The 22896-nt window shown below is 46.7% G+C and overlaps 1 protein-coding gene across 1 annotated transcript in view; it reads right to left on the bottom strand.

Moving 5' to 3' along the window:
- Positions 1-2002: 2002 nt before the first annotated feature.
- The window catches only part of LOC115324607 (carnitine O-acetyltransferase-like), a 35399-nt gene continuing 14505 nt past the window's right edge, over positions 2003-22896 (bottom strand). The window contains exons 3-6 of the mRNA XM_029985256.2: positions 11198-11370; positions 3994-4094; positions 2813-2935; positions 2003-2129 (exon numbers count right to left, since the gene is read on the bottom strand). Of these exons, the coding sequence (XP_029841116.2) occupies positions 2003-2129; positions 2813-2935; positions 3994-4094; positions 11198-11370 (524 nt within the window). The remainder of the gene's footprint in view (positions 2130-2812; positions 2936-3993; positions 4095-11197; positions 11371-22896) is intronic.

Here is a 22896-nt window from a genome sequence, read left to right as displayed (position 1 = left end):
TTTTTGTTTTTTTTTTTTGTTTTTGCAAAGCTTTTTTGAGCAATGTAGGGAAGCGTAATAACGCGCAATATAAACGCGACCTAAATAAAATAAAATATAACGTTTTCTTTGCCAGTGGCGCTGCTGGAAATATAGATTGCTACAGGACCTCTCTCCGCTGGCGTAACCTTCACGTTCCGCGTTGCCGGTTGAAAAACAAAATGTTACCGCACTTAATAACTACATATTAAAAATCCTCCCCGTCGGCAAATTAGTTGTACGTCGGTCTCGCAATCCTGAGACTTTCAGGAGTCGGTGACCCCATGGGGAACTCCGGAGTTTTTTTCTGCCATTTCAATGCATCCACTTACCACTCAAGCCGCGCATGCGTATTCGTTTTTTGAAACAAAACAGCATTTTTTTTTCTAATTTGGCTGCTACGAAAAATGATATTACATTTAAAAAGGTGCATTTCCACGCGGCATTCACTGCGCATGATTCCTTTAGGCGTTGATTGCAAGACAACAAATACGACAAGCGCCATGACGATACCCTCTTTGCGCGGCCTTAGTGCAACCATTCGATTTTAAACGTACGGCCGCGGTCGGCCGTACGGGGCGGCGGAGAAAAGCTCACCGGAGAAAAGCTCACCGGAGAAAAGCTCACCGGTGATAAGCTCACCGGAGAAAAGCTCACCGCAAAACCGGCAGATGCGGAGAAAAGCTCACCGATTTTTTTTTTTTTTTAACTTAGCGGATTCTGCGTTAAACGTGGCAATTTCACACAATTCTCATTCGCCACTTCATTAAAAAATATATATATATATATATATGTCCTCTTCCTTGTAATATTCTTGATAGTCATTGGGCATATTTACTAATTCCTCAGAAATTAGTAATCACCTATTCGGTATATTAATGAAGCCGCAAAAATGATATCAGAACATCGTACACCGGTAAAAAAGACAACAATTTATTGACAACTGAGGGTGCGCCACCGGTATAGCTCTGTCATATAAAGAGGTTTGTTCTTTGTGAGCTAATATGAATAGCGGTGTGTGAACCGTTTCAGCTCCAAATATTCTGTAGTACCTAATAGTTAAGTAGGTATTTGTTGATGCAGTTAGTGTCGGCTACGCTGTTTTCTCTCTGTTAATTTCACTAAGAAAACTTTAGTTGCGAGAACAGCTTCGTCCTGTCGTGTTTCTTGTCTTCATTTTGTCGTCGTCGTTTGAGCGGTTTTCATCATTTATAACGTTTACCAACTCGCTCTATTCACTACCTTACAGAAGACTATTTCTTATATAGGTCACGAGTAACAACGGTGCCAGTGTGCAGCTCTGAAAGTCATGAGTGGCTCACCATAGAAGGGCACTATCATACAAAGGCAACGTGCGGAAACATCAGCACGAGCAGCTAGAAAACGTGCATGTTCGTGGAAGAAAGCAGCCTCGATATCCTACTGACTGTTTTATCCTGTTTTCAAGGGTTAATAAAAGCTTCAAAAAGAATTTCAGGCACCGCGTTGTTGCACACGCGCTTTCGGATTTTCGGTGTTTACAGTTTTGATTTTTAGGTTTTGGGGAGACATAAGTTTTCGAACTCTTTCATGTTATTCAAGTTCATAAAATTTTCAGTTAGGTTTTAGTTGCCTAGAGAGTAAGCCGCAGAAAACACTGGCCCGCCATTTTTAATTTGGGAGCAATATGCTTAATAAGCTTGGCAAATAATACAAAAAAGAACCTTTTCTTTTTGACAAAGTTGACGAACTTTAATGATAATAAATTGATATATGTTACGCATGATCCAACAGCCTCCATAAACAAGAAAAGAAAAATCGGTGAGCTTTTCTCCGCACCCGCCGGTTTTGCGGTGAGCTTTTCTCCGGTGAGCTTATCTCCGGTGAGCTTTTCTCCGGTGAGCTTTTCTCCGGTGAGCTTTTCTCCGGGATTCGGCCGTACGTCTACCCGTTGCGATCGTAATATTCCCAGCGAAATGCATTACGCGTGCAAGAGACGTATTGCTTACCTGAAAACCGCCAGTTGCATGGCCATCTGCACGTAGCCTTCGGGACTCATGTTGCACGACTTTACGAACTTCTTTCCGTAGTTCGGAAATTGATAATATAGCCGGTCGGTGTCATCGGAGTGTCTGTGGCGTTTGGAAACATCAGGCTGCATTACGTCACCCGAAACCGATAATGGCAATTGGACTTCGATTTGTTTTTGTTGGCCTACACTTTCCAAGAACAGCTCTAAGAAAATCCTTCCGACGTTCTTCATTTTTTTACGTTAATTCGAAATATTAAATAAGGGCAAACAAACAACACGATGGCAACTACAATTGAGCAAACAAACTACGCGTTGTAAACTTATATTAGGACCATACGAGTTTATCGTAGAGCTGCGAATTAATTGTTAACTACAGTATCCTCATGATGAATCTATTTCGAGAAAGCTATGTTCATAAAGTCGGCGCACGACTCAGCCTGCGTCTGAACGTTTCGATAGGAAAACTTTATTTTTACGGGTAGTAATCCCGTCATACTTTGTGGAGATATATGCGTTGCAGGATTTTTAGAATGTATGATAGATAAAAGTCCGCGTTGGTGTCCCGAATGCTTTGTTGATATGTGGGTTTTGACCGTCCTAATCTCATTGAGAAAAGGGAGTTAAAAGTGGTGAAAGATAAATTAAACTTTCAAATATTTACTTTTTTGTGTGTTATATTACCAGCGGGTAATCTTTCGGGAGCTGTACCAGGTAAAAAAAAGACTTGAACAAAATGGATTCTTCCTTTTGATTTTTGTTTGAGTTCGCGGCTTACAAACTTACCTAATTTGAAAAGACGTCGCCTTCTCTAGGTCGTGTAAGGTGTCGGATCCGAGGACGAATTCCAGCTTTTGAGGAACAACTTCCGCGTTCCCATCAGATGCCTCGAAGCTCCCTGCTTTTATGCTGCGATATAACCCATTTATGTAAATGACAAACGTTTAGCAGACGTGCAAATATTGACACTGACTTAGTGAGCAGTGCGTTCAAAACTGGAGTGCACAAGTGGCTCCGTCCAACCAACAGTCACCAGTGACCGAGGAACCTAACTGGTTCCGAGACATCTGGGAATGTTTGGTTAGTAAACTTTGGTTAGATTTTAAAATTTGCGTCAGTAAAATATTATCATAGGGGGTAAACCTTGGCCTTCAAAAACCATAGGTTGATCCAAAACACTGTGCTAATCGGATAGAAAGTGGCGACAGTGTCAGGATAAACATCCGAAGCTGTATCATGTTCTACTGCATTTTCGGTCTTAATGACTTGGCGGGTCCGATATTAGTTTCGGCGAACGTCATATTTGTTTGTATCTGAACGCACTGCAGTTTTGTTATCAATACTTAGGTTTTTTACAGATAGCGTAGTCGGAAATAAGAAAACACACAATCCCTAGCGCGAGGCCACGGCGCCTGTCCTACGCGTTGTGTTGGTTTATACGGAGAAGACATCCGCTTTCAAAAACAACGAGAGCCGCGAAGTTGTTTTTCTACTATTGCTCAGGCTGCGTCGGCTCATGCCGCCGGATCCGTTCTGACATAAGATAATACAAAGTAGGATAACATTTGTTTGCAAGGTTACTGCGCTCTGACTCAAAATACTTAGTTAGTCCATCAACGGATAAAATGAAATTAACTTTGATTTATCTTTTAACAGTAATCAACCACAGTACCGGCGAAAATATTCCCAACAAAGAAACAATCTCAGAGGTAAAAACAAATCCCCTTAACTCTTTCACAAGATTACGTTACGAAGTGGCAAAATCTCCAAGTACGATTAGCGTCCGGAATGAGATCTCTCTTGCCTTCTCCGCGACTCATGCGAATTGCAGGGGAGGCACGAGTGGTAGAGCAACGTCCCCTTCCGAAGACTCAGTTCGAGCTTCCGGCACTGCGGCAGGTGAAACTGCACTTGTGCAGAACTCCCTTTGGAAAGGGTCCTTCGATTACCGTTGAGAGCACACTCACGCGTAATTGTAGCAGTGACTTGTGATTCTGGCCATCACGGTGCCGTCGCAAACTGTGTGATCAAACAGAAAGGCGGACCCTCCGTCTTCACCCAGGACAATCTGAAACAAGCAGTGAATTGTGTCAGTTGACCTACGGGCTCCTAAAACGCGTCTTCGACTGGCGTGTTTAGCGTCCTATCCACGCCCGACCATAAGAATTGGTCCCGAAGTCCCAAACAATGACGTCACGGAAGTCGGCGTGATATGCTGTCGGATGACGCGATCCTCGCGGTTGAGCTAGAAGACCTCGTAAAAGTACGAGATTTCGGGATTGCAGTAGTCGTGGCGTTCGATTCACCACTGGCAGCTGAAGCTCCCGTGAACTGACACACTCGAGGGCGACCTGCAGTAGATCAGGCGTCTGCTCCATCCACCACCGCTGCTGCGACAAATGCTAGGATCGCGACCGGCGAGAGCATAAAATTTTTATGACGCCATCAGGCGTAGATTGAGGGACCACTTTTTTGAACGCGGTGAACACACCAGCGGCGGACTCGTCGGCGCCATATTTGAGCTTTCTTGTAAAGGGCGCGGTGTTGCTTTGCGAGATAATTCTTAATGGCAAAGATAAGTATGAATATAAAACAAGAGTTTGTTCCTGGTTCCAAGAGATGTTTAAATGGGAGGAGGAACGTTATTCAGTTGGAATGTTTCTTTACATTACACGAGCTTACTGGCCCTAGTGGGACCCAAGTATACTCGCACGCAACGCCATTTACCGATAAATCAATTTGTTGATTGGTAACTTCAAAGATCAGAGAAACCGTTCTCAATCCATCTTTCCTTGGCAAAACTTGATTACGTAGTTTTGAAGTCGCAATGTTGGCATAGTCCTAGTGTGTAGACATTTGAATATGGCTCATAGATCAGATCTTAGAATTGCGTGAGCACTTTATTTGGGCTCGCGATAATCAATTGCTCAATAACAATCCATTTAGGAGCTAGTGTCCAATTGATAAGATGACGATAATAGCCAAACGCTAACAACGTCTGGGACACCGTGCCTGCCCTCTCCTTTGCCAACCCCAGCGCGTGGCTATGATCAACGTTGGCGGCATATAATCGCCTCCAGGTCATTTGGCCGCTTGTTTTTTGGCTGCGAGGTAAGGAAAAGAAGGCTGTTCGTTCTTAATTATATATTTGCTGCGACTCTACTCTGTTCACCGTCAAGCTGAGACTACAAGTTCTGCCTTCAGAGCGAGCTTTCTGCCTTTACTAACAGAAGTGAGAACGCTCGGGCACGCGCAACCGAAGCACTGCGGAAGTCAGCGAGTTCGTGCTGAAAGCGGAGCTTTTAGCCTCAGCTAAAGGGTGAAGGGGGGTTACCATTCCACGAGGATAAAAGCTAGCGCGTGTTTCATAGGCTATACACGTCAAGGATTGCTTCTAAGTGGCATTTGTGGCGAGTAAAGTAATCATTGCACCGCCCCTCTTATTATGCTCGGAATGGTAGAGCAGAATATGTGTGTGACACTGTCGATATGTTCAAAGTCACGAAAGACTTGGAAGAATAAATTTTTATTTTTAAACGTTTCAATCTTAATAGTGAGCGCGGTGTTGTCATAAAAAAATATACTGCAAATATAGGTGTCTTCAACTTCACCTTAGAAACCTGGCTTTCTGTATAACATCGAGCCAAATATTTATGTATTGTACGTAGGACTCTCTGATTCCTCGCTTGATTAACTTAGTGTTCAAGTATTCATTGATGATTACTGATACTTCTTTAAAGGTTACATTTTTGTATCGATTGTTGACGCGTGTTTTTGTTTCTCCAATTCGGATGCGTGTTTAGTGTGGTCGACAAACTCAAAGACGACATCACCCGAGAGTGTTGTTAAAGATGGACGACCAGTTCGCGCTTTCCACTTTTCCCCCGCTTCCTCCTTTCCCCCTTCTACCCTGCCGACCGTTGCCCGTTTGCTCCTCCCCCCTGGTTAAGAGGATTCTCTGCCTTGCAGAATCTAAAGTCTGGTCGTCGGCCTTCAAAATGAAAAAAATACCGTTCGGCAACGACCGTTCCGCAACGATCGAAAGTACATCTGCGATCTATCACAGATCTACTTTCTCAAGCTTTTTTCCCAGTCCAGTCCTATTCTAGATTTTCCTTGTCAAGGTGGAAGGAGAGACCGGCGTATGAGTGGCACCGACTCTCCGCAGTCGTTGTTTTCTTTTTTTTTTTATGAGGTATCAGGAGGGGGGGGGGGAAACCATTGGATGTGTGACAATCAATTAATGGGCAAGCCGCTACCTGGCTGTTGGCAAAAAAGGGTGGAAAGAGAAAAAACAAAAACTATACTCAAAAAGAAGGAGTTAAATTGCCAATTTTTAGCAACTAAACTAATTTAAATTGCCGCCCAGTTAACTGGCAAAATAGTTCAAAATCCTTTGGGTAGGTAGCAATCTGGAAGAAAATCACAGTCTATTCGCCAGCCCAGTGTCACAAACAAAGCGGAGGACTGCGCGGAAGGCTTTCTCTGCTGTTCCTCTGGTTCTTCTGGGGTACAAAAGTTATGTAATAGTCCATATGTCAGGCCAGATAGTTTGAAGTGGCAGAAACTAGTTTTTTTGGACCCTTGATATGTGGAACAAACCGGAAATGCATGTTTTGTGTCCTCTGGGTCGCCGCAGGTGGGGCAGTTAGGATCTGCTTTGCGTCGCATTATGTGGAGCCGCATTGCAGTGTATGGGCGACCAGCCCGAAGCCAGTGGAGGAATTGTCTCAGCCTTAAGAAGCTTGCGGGGAACCACGAAGGGTGGCCTCCCGGTTGCAACTCCAGGATGTGGATGTCGTTCTGTAATGAGCTCACGGATGAATCGATGAACCCCTTTAAAGACATCCAGTAAGAAGGTTTGGACTGTATCTTCGTGTGCCTTTGCAGCGAGCGGGTCAGCTCGTTCGCTGCCAGGAATCCCGACATGAGACGGGATTTATTGCAAAGTAAAGCATCATTTCATGTCTTCAACTGCCGCTGCCTCAGACGTGACCCTCGACAGCAGGGGGTTGCATTATTAAGTCTCTGAAGGGGCTGAAAAGCACCTCTTGAAAGGTGTGAGTATGAAGGGTTTTGTTTGTGACGAGGCGTTCTTAATAGGCCAAAGAGTGGCCCAGATTGCAACGAGTTCTGCCGTGGTTGATGAGGAAACAGAATTTAGCCTTCCCGATATATCATAGCCCATTTCGGAAATAGGAATCCCTACCGTGGAAGTCCGCTTGGTAAGGTTAATTGAGGCGTCCGTATAAACATCAATCCAACCTTTGTACGCTTCTATGCGCTCAAGTGCGATTGAGCGAGCGACAAACGCTGGGACATTCATCTTGCGCTGTGGGATTGGGAGTGTCTCATGTTTCCCCAAGGGAGGACGCGTGGAATCTGGTGGTTGAGGAAGGATAAATTCGCTAGGAGTTCCAACCTGGAAGTCGAATCGTCTCTCCTGGCGCTTTAGGTGAGAGTTCGGCCGGGCAAAAAGATGTTTACGGATTGTGTCCGCAGGAGGGAGACTGCTCATAAGAGCGATATTGTGCAGCGTTCTCTCTTCAAGTCTCAAAGACAGGGGCGACTCTTCCACTGCAACATTTGTCGCCCCGTTCTCTGCTGGAGGAGGGAGTCCCAAACAGCTTCGTAGTGCGGACCGGTGAAAAGTATCAATTTTTCGAATTTGAGCCCTTGCATCAGCCCGTAGTGGCAGTGAATAGAGCAGCCTGGACATGATGAGCCCTTGGTAAATTTGAAGTAGTGCACGTTGTGATGCACCGCAGGAGGAGCCTCCAAGCTGCCTAAAGGCACGTAGCAGTTAACGGCAACGTTCAAGTCTCTTACGTACTTAAGGTCTTCATGTCAAACGGTCATCGATAATAACGCCGAGATAGATATAAATTTTCACCCTTTTAACTTGCGTTCCAGCAAGTTTTAGCCTTAGCGCATTCTGCGGTGCTCGGCCTGTGGGTTGGTAGAGGAGTAAGGCGGTCTTTTCCGCTGATAGCGTAAGGCCTGGTTGCGCTATTACCAGGTCAGTAGAGTCCAAGGCCACCTGGAGTCGGTTTTGGATTCCTATAGCGTTTCTTGAGGTCCCGACACTCCACAATGCACCATCATCCGCGTAGATTTCCATGCTTATTCGAAGAGCTTGCTTTTTGGTTTTGCAAACTCATAACGAGTTTGAAAAGAAGAAGAGTCAATTCACTTCCTTGGGGTACTGTTTGAACAATATGCCTAGAAGTGCTAGTAACACCTACAGTTTGACGCCAAGAGACCGTCCAGAAAAAAAAAGTCTCAATAAAAGATAAGTCAGCCACAATCCCCAAAATGATTTAGTCTCTGGATGATGGATGGATCTGAAAATTATCCAAATGCACGACTGATGTCGAGGAACACGCAGTGTACCATATGGCCTGTTGCCTTGGCTTCTTCTAGGGTCGAGGCAAGGCCTCCTAATGCTGCAGCAGTGCACCTCTTGCCTCTAAAGCAAGCAAATTCGTGCGAGAAGGCATCCACTCTTTCCAAAAGCCAGGTTAGACGCTGGAGAACCATTCGTTGAAGAACTTTTCCAAAGCAACTTGTCAAGAAAACGGGCCTGTAGGATGTTTTTTTTTCAATCGGTTTTCCTTTTTTGTGTATGGGACTTACCATCGATTCTTTCCATGAATCCGGAAATTTTCCTGTCCTTCCATTGTCGTTGAGCTTTTTAAGTATGGCTGGATGGTGTATAGGATCCGCGTTCCTCAGCGACTGGTAGGTTATGCCATCGGGCCCGTAGTGATTTTCTTTCGACAGTGATGGAGTGCTCGAGTGAGTTCCTTTAGGGTGAAGTCTGAATAAGTAGCCAATGATGTCTCTTTGTCTTGAGATTCACTAGGCTGGCTTGGCGTTAGATTCATTAGTCTTTATTGGTATTCACATGGTGGAATAGTGGAGCAGGAAGATTCCTCCGCTAATAGCTGCGCAACTTCCGTCATACACATACCAGAACTGATTGCAAGCCCTACAATAGGGTGTCGTGGAACTTTGCGCAGGAGAGGGCTCGAGCGATCTTCAAAGCGCGCCTCCCTCAACCTGGACCATCAAGGGATGCGCAGTCCTGGCTCCATTGCCACCGCTGAAGTCTCTTGGTGTGTCGCATGAATTTAGCGTCAATTCGGTTGAAGCGAGTCCAGTCCCATGAGACGTTTGTGTTAAGCGCCCTTCGTTGTTCCTGCCGTCGTACCGCTGGTAGTTTAAGCCATTCAAGGTCAGGAGAGAGGCTCGTTACTGGAAGTGTGCCGGATCGCGTTGAAAACCGCAGGCACTCCGCAATGCATGTAGTAAGATCGTCATAATTGCTGTCTACAATCCCTGAAGAGAGGTTGCTTGCGGAACAGGTTTCAGTTAGTAACTCTGCAGACCTTAAGGATCTTTAAGGTTGCGATGGAGTGTGTCAATCTGATGGGAACATGATCACTCCCTCCAGTGTCCGGTTGGGCTGCCCACAAGGTGACACCCTGCGACGATACCCACGCAAGGTCTATTATGCTGGAGTTAGTTCCACGACTACAAAATGTCTTTGACCCGTCAATGAAGGATGGAAATTGTAGAGCTACAGCAGTATCTTCAAACTGTCGTCTCCCGGCGTTCGTTCAAGTACCGCCACAGCATTCGTTTTGCGGGTTGAAATCTGCACATATAATAAGCTGCCCTAGACTACATTTGTGAATTCCTTCTGGCACCTTCGCATTCCATACACCATGCGCGGCAATATATACAGAAATAACCATTGTGACGTGCCGGCCAATTGAGATTGTCACCACGGCGTGTTATTCAATCTACGAAGACAACCCTGAAAGGTCAAGGGGGCATGGCGTACCTCGGCAAGGACCAGTACTGTAACTCTCGATCTTCCAATGGTGCTTCGAGTTGCACTGTAATGAAAGACATAGGGAGAAAGACGGACATCTACAGGGATCAAATACGTTTTTTGTTGAGCCAGTACATCATTTCCTCGGTTGCAAGAGTTTGGCGGAGAACGGGAAAATATATGCGTAAAGCACTCACGTTCCACTAAAGGAGAGAAGGAAAAACTGGGCTACGTTTTTCTTTATGTGGCGTTTTTTTTTTCTATTTCTTTTACACTGTTACCGGGTTTACTTGATTGTTAGCAGCGTTGGTCATTCGAAAGTCCTATTAACATACCCAAGAAGAGAAATCATAATTTGCAAAAACGTCGAGACTGTGCAGGCCCATGATGACTCAATGATTCTCAATATAGCAAAGGCTATGCTCGCAGCTGCTCTGATCGTGGACGTCCATCCTGGGGCTTCGCCAGCAGAGGTACTTTTGTCCTCAGCGGCTCCCCCTTGTGTGGAAAAGGGCCCTCTTGTTTGTGGCAGTTGTTTGAATGTTTTCTACGGAGGTTTTGACGTAGCCGTTGCAAGTGCTCCGTTCCCAGCAGTTCTGTGGGCTGGTTTTGTGCCAGGAGACAAAGAAAGGGTGCCTCCAGTCAAGATGCGTAGGTAACAGCTCTTGACATCGAGAGGTTTTTTGCTTGTTGACTTAGTCTCTCTTTCTGGGCATCCTCTTCGCCAGACTTAGATGCCGTCTGGTCCTCCGAGGCTTACCTTGCCGCACAAAATACAATCCAATTGGTCTTGTAGTAAGTTAGTATCTTCCGCTCTTTGATCCAATTCGGGCGACTCACCGCGGAGCAAGTTTGTCGAAGGTTGGCTCCCATTTTTGACAAAAACCTCGAGATGGCGCAGCATGAAAAGTGCTCGCGGAACCGCCTTTGTTCGCCCAGACGTTTTAAAGCTCTCTAGGGGCGCGACCTCTACATCGAGGAAGCCGCGCGGAGATATAGATGTCCCTATACGCGCAGAGCCCCAAGCCGGCAGTGCACCTCCGGAAGATAATCGAAACCCGCGTTAAATTTCAACCATATTTATGGCCTCGTTCCAACATCTTTCTATCTCTATCATCGGCTCAAAGATTCGGGCATAGAAAAAAAAAAAAAAACGCGGGATCACGACGCCTATACTGTACGTGATTACTTTAGAAGAAGATAGCAAACGTAAAAAGAGGGCTAGCGCCGTGATAATGAAATCTTCGAGCTGCTTGATTGGCTCCGCCAGTCGTAGCGTTGTCCTTGGTCGGACCTAATGTAAAACAGAGAATACCCGTCCCGCTGCTTACCTGTACCGGCTTGTCCCACCAGCGATTGGCTGCATGCTCGGCCTTCGGGCCTCCTCTGTATACTTGCCGAGGCCAGGCCACTTCGAAGGGCTCCGCGTCTTCCAGCCCGCCATCTAGGCACACCACGACAGCGGCCTTCTTGATCGCTTCCAGAGACGCCGCGTTTTGGGTATCTGCGAGCCAATCATCAGAAACACGAATGTGCTAACCTGTGTTCAACGTTGTGGTTTTCGCTTTGTCGTTTCAACTGGTCAAAACCCTGTTTTCAAACAGTTAGTCTAACCGCGTCCTATTTTTCTCGAGAGATATGTCTTTCGTTAGGATCGAGGCAGAATATCTGCGGCTGTCTTTCAGGGTATTATTTTTTTCTTATTATTATTGGCGGCGTGCCCCCGACCAAAGACGTCCATGTGCCCGACAATTCCGATTGACGAAACTCTCACTCAGTCGTTTTTAATAGAAGTAAATCTGCTTTTATCGACGGAAATAACAGAGGAAGACTACAAACTTTCAAGGTGTAGGTTTAAGAATCCTAGAACTCCAAGATTCCCCCGGGTGTTTACGCACAATAGGTTGCTACAATTCGGACGAAGTGGCTGAACTAGTTCAGCAGTGCAGTATTTGGTACATTCGATTCATCCGGAATTTGCACGACAGCTTCACTGGCACGCTAGACACATCTGAGTTCTGAACGAGTCCAGACCCAGTTCCTCGAAACCTTGCACCTGCTCCAGAGTCAGATTGAGTGTCTGTGCAGAAAGAGACGACTAGAGCGGACAACACTGCTCGTCCGTTTCTGCTAGCGGTGCCATTTCACAGAGGTCTCGTTGGAATATCTGCGATGTTTAACAATAACACCGAGACCGAGGTTACATTTCCAATCATTTATGGTAATAATGTACCCGTGGTGGACGCGGAAGCAAGATCCTAACGGAAGGTTGGAATTAGCTCGAATATGATATTCTCTAATATAAAATCGAAAAAACGTAAAACGCGAATACAAGCAGAGGACAACTACATTCTTTTATTCGGTGGTCTTGAACTTGTCCTCCGCGCTTCATTCTTTGGATATTAAGTATTCATTTGCAACTCGGTCACTTTTACCAGTCCAATGATATTCTTAATGCGCCTTACGGAGCTGCTGGGTAGGTTTGGCTAAAGACCACATATCCTGGGAAACGTGGCTCCATACACTGTTGCGGAAATGCTCGAGACACGTGCCATGCGCCTCTTCTGGGAAGAACATGGTGTCTAAAATCTAGCTCAGTGATGCGCTGTGCCACACTGATATTCCCACGGGTTGTACGTTGCATATGCCTCGTACATCGATGTACGCTACGCTACTTTTGAAACGTGAAGTGGCTTTAGCATCGGCTCACTGTGGCAGCTGTTGAAAGACTGGCTCCCGCATTTTTTTTATCATTGATGCTATGCGAGTATTTACAGACCTGATATTCTTAAAAGACCCGGAAAACATATTACACACTTGATAGCCCCCTCCGATAGCCCACAGCTTATAGCCCCCGCCTGATAGCCCCGGCTGATAGCCCCCAAGTGTGATTTGGTCTGTTTTATCCACCGCTTTAAAATAACCGGCGTCATTTGGCAGAAAATGGGGTACGTAAATTCCGCGGATAAAACAATGCGCGGATTGGGAAAGGGAAGAAACATCCACTTAGAACAAACTGAGTGCAAAAAAGTAAGCCACCATAGGAACAAAATTGTTATTGGGGGAACCAATTTATATTCCGCGACAACTTTTTTTGGCAATGCCTTGGAAGGTACAGGCCCGCGTCCCCTCTCCAATTTTCAGTGTACGCAGGCTCTCCTCCTCCCCCATTGCCGGGGAGAGGAGGAGAGCCAGCGCACGCTCAAAATGGGAGAGGGGACGCGGGCCTGTACCTTCCACTGCATTGCCAAGAAAAGTTGTCGCGGAGTATAGTGGCGAATTCGCGTGGTTCTTTCTGCGCCCTCTCAAGCTCTTTTTTCTAGAGCTCAAGCGATAGGGTGGTGGAAAAGAAGTGCGTTGGCTTGATTGCCTCGTGCTTTCTGAGGGCTGCACTCCCACTCAGAGCGCTTCCTAGCACTGCGTCTCTAGCCGTCGTAGTGTGGAGCAAAGCGGAGCGGCGCAGGCGTCACGTGGTGTTTGAACGGCCATTACGTGTTTTTGCTGACGATGGCAGGTGTGCGGTGTGCGCTGTACGGCAAGACGGCGATGGATATCTGGTTCTACAATCGGGCTGTGCGTTCGATGGTACGAGGATTACAAAAGTCCGGCAACATTCGCTTTTGACCGTGAGAGGAAAACTCGACATGGGATGCATTCCCAGTGCTTTCACTGGAGAGTTCATCTCACCGCGGAGAACCGGCTAAGCCTAACCGATAAAGAAACAGCTCGCATAGCTTGACGCTGTTTTACTTGGTTTTGTGGACGCATTAAGAAATGTTCAGGTTTAGTTAAAGTGCATTCAAAGTTTTGAGTTGGAAATTAAAGGCAGAGCCACTAAAATGCATTTCGATTTGTGTCACATGGCGATGCGGGCTATATCCTGTGGGTGATGTTTGCATAATATTCTGCAGTGAAAAAAAATTTGGTTCAGTATTAACCATTTCATATTTTCCACTTATGCAGTAAGCATGACCGATATTCCATCGCGATCACTGTCAAAAGAGCAATAAGTTGAATAACTATTTCCAAAGATTGGCGTTTCTTTCCGTCCTGCAAAGATTAATGCGCATGCTTCTGATTTTGATCATTTTTTTTAACATACCGATGCGTAGAACTGTTCATCGTCCGTCACAGCCAGGTCATTCCATCTCCAACGTAACAAGGTGTGCGCTCGGCAATCTCGGATCAATTCGCAAAAAAATCTTAGCTTTTACTTGCAACTTGAACAGCCACTTGCCCAAACATTTTTTGTAAAAAAAAAAAAAAAAAAAAATTTGCCGACATGAGCGCAACTGTATTTCGGCAGTTGTGTGTAAAAATGAGTAGTACAAGAAAAACAAAGATCGAGACCTACTGAGATTTTCTCTTTTTTTTTTTGTTTGTTAGATTCTAAAACGGTTGGGGGCAATATTATTTAGTAACTTCGGCTATGTATTTGAATGTTTTTGTTTCGGTATCATTTGCATCAAAGGCACAAAAATTGGATGATTTGCGACTTTTTGTAAAAAAGAAACAGTAACACCATTTTGGCCATTCTAGAATTATTTATGCACGGTCGCCGAGCTGTACTTCCGAAAAAAAGAAGTTTGAATGACAAAACATTTTGTGGTGTGCCAATAAAGAAATATCAAATCTCTGCAAAACGTGCTTTTAGCTCATGTTCGGCCATCAATGGCGCCTTAAAGCGGTCCAAGAAAAAATGCACTGTATAGCTTATATGATAGAACGCTTTATTTACATTCAATTCTGCAAATTTAAGGAGAGTAACTTTTTTTCTAAGAGAAAATTTTTTTTTTTTTTTAATTTGGCAAGTTATAGCGCGTCTCAGCCGTTCCGCGCAACCTCTTCACTTTATAGCACGCCGCCGCTCGCGCTGTCGTCCACCGGTGAAACTTCGCGCTTTTCTTGGGTGCTTTAAGTCGCACTTCAAGGTGCATGGGGTAAGTAAGAGTCGAGCTGACATGTGTGGCTGTGAACCCTTTTTTGTTTTCCGAACTGCTCAGGGGGGTCGAAGGGTAGTCAGGCTGGCAGATTAAAACGCAGACGCAAGGGGGTCCCTGACCGTTGTCGAACCCAGAGCCATATGTACTGGGAGAGTTTGGCCAAGAGCGCGGCACCGCTCTGAGTCGGCTCCGCCTGTAAAGCGTACGCCATATTGTGTTGTTGGTTTCACAATGGGCGCGTGTTGGTTTGCATGCAGCAACTGCGTGGTGTACGCGAAGAAAACGAAGAGTCGAGCTGTATATCGTCCCAGTGATGAAATTTGTCCCAGTTTTGAAACTCGTGTGGCTTAGGGCGGGATCTTCGAACGACGTGATAACGTGGTTTAGTTTAGCCTTTTGAAGCTTTTATGTTTTCTGTACTTGAGTAAGAGGTAAGCCCCGCGCAAAGTGTAGATATAGAGTTTTGTTTGAAACAGTGAAACTTCCGGCTGCCTTTGATGGTAACTGCAGTGCTGAAACTTTGCGCAAGCTCAGATTCTCTTTCTTCCACAACGCGAGCGGGCACCAAGAGGACCTTAATACCTTTCATATTTTTGTCTGCAAATGAGAAGAGCTGGTACGGTGTCATTATCTGATTTTCAAAAGGCTGCTGCAAACTTGCCTTCGCCCATAGGCGGCTTAGTGTTTCTCCGACACCGTCGCAGGCCCTCTTTCCGTAAGAGGTAGCGAAGAAATTTCATTCTGCTGCAATGTTGTAGTCCAGTTGATGGCAACGAAGGTTCACAAAATTATTTTTGGTTTTTATACTGCGACGAATCACCATCAGAAAAGTAGTATACCTTTTCAATTTGAGGCAAGTTGTGCTTCACTATTTTCAGTACCTCGGCTTGGAATGCAGAAACCGCCGCTGTGTCGTGCTACAAGCAGTCGGAAATTACGGTGAAAGATTTCACTGAAATATCCACGCCGCTTTTATCTGGACGGAAATATATCACAATGGAGTGGATCGAGGCCTGAATGTTCACCCAGTGGTAGGACTGCGGAAAATCTTGGACAATAAAGCTATAGTTTTCCGCGAAGTCCATCAGCACAATAATTTCGTTGCTCTTTAGCCTGGTCTTCAGTTCTCGCAAGTCGCGGGCTTGCTGCTTGCTCACGAAATGGTGCACTTTAATCTGCAATAACATATCTAAAAACCTGTCAATGAAATCTTCATCCCTAAATTTTTTATTGTGAACTTTGAAGTATTGGTTTTTAAGATAGCTCGTCACATGTCCAGTCGTCACAGGTCAACTGGTCATAGGTGAAAGGGCGCGGTAGGCCAACTCGTCCCAGGGCACCTCGTACAAGAACGTTTTGTCATGCCGGAATACGCCTCACACAAAACAATAGTATTAGGACTTGGTTATTTTATACCATGTGACGCGGGATTTTTTTTTTAAAGAGCACTACATTGGTTTTGTAATAGATTCGTCGTTATCTTAAAATGTGCGTCACCTTCAACAATTCAGATACAAGAGAAATAATTAGAGACATACATTCATACTTATCTTACATTGACATTAAGTAAAAACCGTAAAATAATTTATATACTTCGCAACAGAAACTACAAGCTAGGTGTGGAGATTTGTCGAAGGAATGTTTTCACATAAGCCCTCGCACCAATACGCGTCTCCTAAAGCTGCTCGATCCCCACTCTGACTTTCATAACTCTAGGAGCACAGCTGTGGCTGTTTTGTTTCTTTTGAATCAATGATTATTATATTAACAACCTTCAGAACTGCAGCATGCCAGGTGCCGAGAATGTTAGGTATGACCGTAGGAGATATTCAAGGGCAAGTAAATCAGGAAACAAGGTCTGCTTTATTGAACCTTTAGAGATCATAGAAATATCTCGGTTAGATAAGTGAACGCTTCTTGCAATATTACGAAGTGCGTTGATTGCGGAAACGATTTTGAATGCCAAGAATTGTCTGGCATCAAGTAAAATTCGATGGAGATGACTCTTGAAAGAAATGTGGAACAAAAAATAGCTAAGTAAACGAGTTGAAGAATAAGTAAAGGAAGTTCAAACTCTCACCCTCCAACCTAAAATAAATGACGTACTTTTCGCCCACAGAGTACGAAGAAACGAAAGCGATAGTTGTAGAACAGTCGCGCAATGCAGCTGAAATAGTGCCGTCCCGTGCCTAGGACGGAGGTATGACGTAGATACTTCTCATAAGCGGCGTGGTTGGCGTCGGGGGTGTTAGTGACGACTGTCAACAGTGATCCGTGAAGCCAGTGGGTAAGCACAGTGTAAGTTTCTAAAACCATCCAAGGTTACGCATAGCAACTAGATGTCGCCAAATACGAATTTCGCATAACGCTAGTAATGTTTGAAAATAAGAATTTTCAGCAGGCGACACGATGATCCTCTCTTCGTCGAGTAGGGGGATCGGTGGCCGAGTGCTCTAGCACACACCAGCTCGGAGCGTGTGGAGCAACAGCTCGCGCTGCAGAGCCCAGGATCCTGGGTTCAATCCCCGCCCCGGCCCGTTTTGATCTGGATGAGCATTGTACCGGGGTGTGGTCGTGTATGACTACTGCGTGGTGCACGTTAAAGACCCCAGGTTAGCGGTTGTACCGCATTGGCTAAATTGCTCATCTACAGCTGAGACACCAGACGCCGCCTGAGGCAGACTAACTTCCGGCTGAATAAACATACACACAACAATTTCCTTGCCTTCCTCGAGCAATTTTTGGTGGAACTCTAGGGCTGCCCTCTTCGCTCGCATCGCGCGGCACGGTGGACGGGGAGTCCCGACTTCCCTCTCCTCGCGGTAAGAGGAGAGGTATAAAAAAAGTTTTTTCCACTTTTCTCGCCCGCGGCGATGACAAGGAACGAGCACGAAATCTCTACAAACTATCGACTATAAACCAATCTCTTAAAAAACAAAAAAAGATACGACCTTTCCGGTTTTGTTTTCACGCTCCGACCAACCCAGAGTGGTTTGTGTATTCCCTAAGATAACTATGGGTGCCATTAACGGCCAAAGTCCTAACGAAATCGTTAAATGTTATTTATTGACTTGCAGTGCTTCTTATTTTAACCTACCCAATAAATAGCAGAACTGCGTTTCCTGCAAGCTGTGTAAAAAAAATGTAACAATGGCACGAACATGTCTGGTACAACAGCATCGATGTCCCGCACCTCGACTATTTGCTTGTTTCAAACTCCCCTAAACGTAGTCTCATCAACCATTGCCGTACTAAGCCTATATCTAAGTCGGGCTCAAATACATTTTGTTAGCAAAAAAAAAAAAAAATGGGACTAATTCCAGGCGTTCAGTTTCTGCCGTGTGAAGCATGGGTTGACCCAGTTCTCACAAAAACACAGACTACTTGGCAAGCAGTGTTCCGGTGACGAACGGTCCCCTGTGCCAAGTGTTCCCATGACGAAATAACCCAAGTCCGGTGTGACCATTTTTCCTTAGGTGAGCTTTCCGGTGACGACTTAGGTTTTGACAAATGTGCCGGTTCCCGAATTTGTGCTACCAGCAGTGTCTGTTTCTTACACATACGAATATTCCTTCAAAAAGGGACTCTATATCATGTTAAGGCCGCTCGATGGTGAACTAGATTCAGCTCCCGAGACATCGCTTATGTGTCCATTATGACTTAACTTGCACCCCCAAGTTCGCACGAAGAAGCTTATTCCATCTCCTTTTTAGAGGCGCTTTGGTTTCCACCCATACTAACCCTCCGACACCGGGCGCCACTTCTGCGAAAGAGGTTAGACTGTCTTTAAGGTTACATGACATGTAAATTACTCCGGAGCTGATGGAAATGGACTTTTGAGGCGTTAGTTCTGTTCTACAATGCTATATTGCCTTCTTAATTATTTTTACGCGTGTAAAATTTATGTTATCGGTTAGACAAATTCTTCCGCTGTGCCTGGCACTGAAAAGGAGGGTTTTCCAGAAGGTCAGCGTAGTGAACTTGGCTTTTTTTTTTTTTTTCATTGCGTCGGTCAATACTGGCAGTGAATATTTTCGTTGTTCCAGTCTGTGATTCAGATTTTTAGCGATGGATTGAAAGTCCTCTAGCCTTGAGCATATACATTTGAAGCGGTGGGCCGGGCTGCAAGGTATACACTAGTCTTAGAATGCCGTGGATCGTCGTTTTTGTAGTGAATAGCCAATTTCTTGGCTTACGACCAAGATTCGTAATAAGGTTTTCATTTTTCAGTATTAGAGTGACAACTAAAAAGTTTATAACGTCCCTCAGATGTTCCAGTAGTTTCTGAGAGCCTATTGTCACGGGTTGTGACCAAAATAACGATAAACAGAAAGGAAGAAATAAACGTTAAAAATGGCAAACTTGTTCCCAAAAACAAAATAAAATGAAAAAAAAAAATAGCGTCGCAGGCGTCGATGGCGGCGAAACAGCTGGATCGAATGCTGGGGCGAGACTGACTCCGCTCGCCTTGCTGAGTCCCTTATGTACACTCGTGGGGTTCTGGATCATTTGGCGTATAACTTTTGGTGCGTAGAATATTCGGAACTCGATCAGACGAGAATGTTCTCGAACTTACAGAAGGCCAAGTTGAAAGAGTCTGTCAGACCCTTGACTGTCAAGCGTGGTAACCACTCGGCCACGCACGCGCTTGCTCGCCAACGTGCGGGACATTACTCCCCCCTTTAAAAGTGCATCGTCTCGATGCGACGTGCGGGGAAAACAAAGCTGCAAAACAAACAGAAATAACGGCAAACTATGTAAAGTTGTGCAACATAACCCTATCGAGCGTATTACAAAACACAATTCACAGTCCAATTGCTGTAGTACGGCTTGAGGCGCACGACGTGGACGACTTCCGGTCGTGAAGGGCGGCGTGATGAAGTGCGTGTTCCGTCGGGCATCACCTCGTGGTTCAGATCCCCGAGTCGACGAAACACTCTGTAGGGTCCGAAGTAGCGCTTCAGGACTTTCTCGCTGAGACAACGGTGGCGAATCGGTGTCCACACCCACACCCTGTCTCCGGGCTGGAAGTGGACGTCGCGACGACGAAGGTTGTAGCGTCCAGTGTCGACACATTGTCGGACTTTAATCCAAAGTCTGGCGAACTGACGGACGTCTTCTGCCTGTTGCGCAACCACCTGGGCGTCGTCGCTTCCGTCGACAGCCAGTTTGCGGGGTAACATAGCGTCCAGCGTTTTCGTTACTTTGCGCCCATGCACCAGTTGAAAGGGTGTCACACCGGTGGTCACTTGTACAGCCTTGTTGTAGGCAAATGTGACGTACGGCAACACCTCGTCCCATGTCTTGTGCTCCACGTCGACGTACATGGAGATCATGTCGGCGATGGTCTTGTTTAGGCGTTCTGCCAGCCCATTAGTCTGAGGATGGTATGCTGTCCTTCGCCGGTGGTTGGTGTAGCTAAGACGGAGGATCTCCTGCGGCAGCTGGGTCATGAACGATGATCCACAGTCTGTAATGAGGACCTCGGGGCGCCGTGCCGGAGGACAATGAACTCAATGACAAACTTGGAGACTTCAACCGCCGTACATGATGAAAGCGCTTTAGTCTCGGCGTAGCGTGCAAGATAATCGGTTGAGACGATTATCCATTGTTTCCTTGCGTCGATTGTGGGAATGGTCCAAGGAAATCCATTCCGATTCGCTGGAATGGGTCAGACGGCGGCGCAAGAGGCAGAAAGAAGTCCCGCTGGTCTCGTCGGTGCTTTCTTACGTCGTTGACGCTCGTGGCAAGATCGGGTGTAGTGGTGGATTGTCTTCGCAAGCTTGGGCCAGTAATACTTTTCGCGTATCCTGGCAAGGGTCCTGCTCCAGCCAAGGTGTCCCACCGTCGGGTCATCGTGGCAGGTTTGAAATATTTGCTCTTGAAGACTGGAAGAGATCACCAACAGCCACGCCGTGTTGTTGTCACTGAAGTTCTCCTTGTAGAGCACACCTTGTCGGATGGAGAAGGTTGGCAGTGTTCGTACGAAAACTTGAAGAACGGCGCTTCCTTGTCCTTCTAAGTCCTCGATGAGTGCTCGCAGCTCAGGGTCGTCTCGTTGTAGTGCTGCCATGTCGCTGACATTCAGGGCGCCTACGAAACACTCATCGTCGTCGTCTTTGGGGCGGGTAGGACCGGCCTCGCCCGGGGCCCTTTATAGGCAGTCGGTGTCATTGTGCTTCCGGCCGGACTTGTACGCCAAAGTCATGTCGTACTCTTGCAGCCGTAAGCTCCACCGGGCGAGGCGTCCGCAGACGTCCTTCAGATTCGCGAGCCAGTAGAGCCAGTAATGGCCTGTGACCAGGCGATAACGACTTCCGTACAAATATGGGCGAAACTTTGTTATTGCCCGGACGACAGCGAGGCATTCCTGTTCAGTCGCTGAGTAGTTCCTCTCCGCGTCATACAGCGTCCGACTTGCGTATGCGGTGACTCGCTCTGCACCGTCCCACATTTAAACTAGTGCCGCACCCCGTCCGGTGTTACAGGGTGTTGGTGTGGATCGCTGTTTCAGCAAACTGGTCGAAATGGCCAAGAATCGGGGGCGTCGAGAGTCTTCTTTTGAGCTCGTCGAATAACCGCTGGTGTTCTTCTGTCCACTAGAGCTCTACGGCGTCCTTCGCAAGGTGTGTCAGCGGTGCGGACAGCTTGGCGAAATCTCGAACAAAGTGCCTGTAGTTGGCACAGAGTCCGAGTAAATGCAGCTACGGCGCGGGTCTTCTCGGGGTCAGGGGGAACACCTTTTGTTGTTCACGACGGGGCCAAGGAACTTTAGTTCCCCATAGGCGAACCGACACTTTGTTGGCTTGAGTGACAGGCCGGCGATCTTGATCGCTTGAAGCACGGTTCGAAGTCGTTTCAGGTTCGCGTCGAAATCTCGTGATAATACCACGTCATCGTACAGGTAGACGAGGCAGGTCTGCCATTTCAGACCTGCCAGCACGGTGTTCATTACACGCTGGAAGGTGGCTGCTGATGTACAAAGTCCGAACGGCACCACTTTGAACTCGTACAGTCCGTCGGGAGAGACAAAGGCAGTTTCCTCGCGGTCTCGTCCGTCGACTTCGATCTGCCAGTAGCCACTCTTCAGGTCCATCGACGAAAAGTATCTGGAGTAGAGCAGTCGGTCTAGCCTATCGTCAATGCGGGAGAGCGGATAGACGTCATTGTTAGTCACAGCGTTCAGTCGACGATAGTCTACGCAGAACCTCAGGGTTTCGTCCTTCTTATTTACACGGGCGACTGGGGACGCCAACGGGCTTCTTGAGGGATGAATGATGTCGTCGTTGAGCACTTCCTGGACTTTATCTTAATCACCTTCCTTTCCTTTAAGGAGACTCTGTACGGCGATTGGTGGACAGGGAGCGCGTCGTCGTCGGTAACAATGCGATGTTTCGCCATTGGTGTTTTGCGAACTTTCGACGACGTGGCGAAAGTCACTGTATTCGGCAAGGAGATTAACCAGTTGCCGGCGCTTAGGAGCCGGGAACTCGGGGTCCATGTCGAGCTGCAGCGGCGACGTGCTCTTCTGCTGGGACGACGAGGTTTCTTCAGCGATTCCGGTGACCACGGCTGGCGCCTGAAGCTCCTCGACGTGTCCCACGATAGTACCCTTCGTTAGGTGCTGCGACTCCTCTCTAAAATTTCTAACGAGAACACGTCCTTCTTGGAGATCCGTTACGCCTCGTGCGATGCCAATTCCTTTTTCAAGGAGCAGTTTGGTGCTGCCTTCCAGAAGAGCTTCACCGTGTGTGGCTGCATCGGTTATGACGATTACGAAAACACTCGCCCGCGGCAGCAGGTTCACATGGTTGGCAATAACTCGGATCGCGATTGACGTCGTGTCCGTCTCCACCGCCGGCAGAACAGGCTTTCGCAGCGTCAGCTGGTTTGCCGCGATGACGATGACGGCGCCATGCTAGCAAAGAAAGTCCATTCCGAGGATGACGGCCGTTGAACACTCTTGCAGAACGACGAACTTCACAGGGCATGTCTCACCGTGGATATTGATCTCCCGACTGGTGTGATGAGGTGTCCACCGGCGGTTCGTATTTGAATGCCTTCCCACGGCGTCATGACTTTTCTTA

This window comes from Ixodes scapularis, unplaced genomic scaffold (genome assembly GCF_016920785.2).
Source record: "Ixodes scapularis isolate PalLabHiFi unplaced genomic scaffold, ASM1692078v2 PGA_scaffold4__175_contigs__length_147842914, whole genome shotgun sequence".
NCBI classification, from domain to species: Eukaryota; Metazoa; Arthropoda; class Arachnida; order Ixodida; family Ixodidae; genus Ixodes; species Ixodes scapularis.
This window is presented reverse-complemented; position numbering and strand designations above follow the sequence as displayed.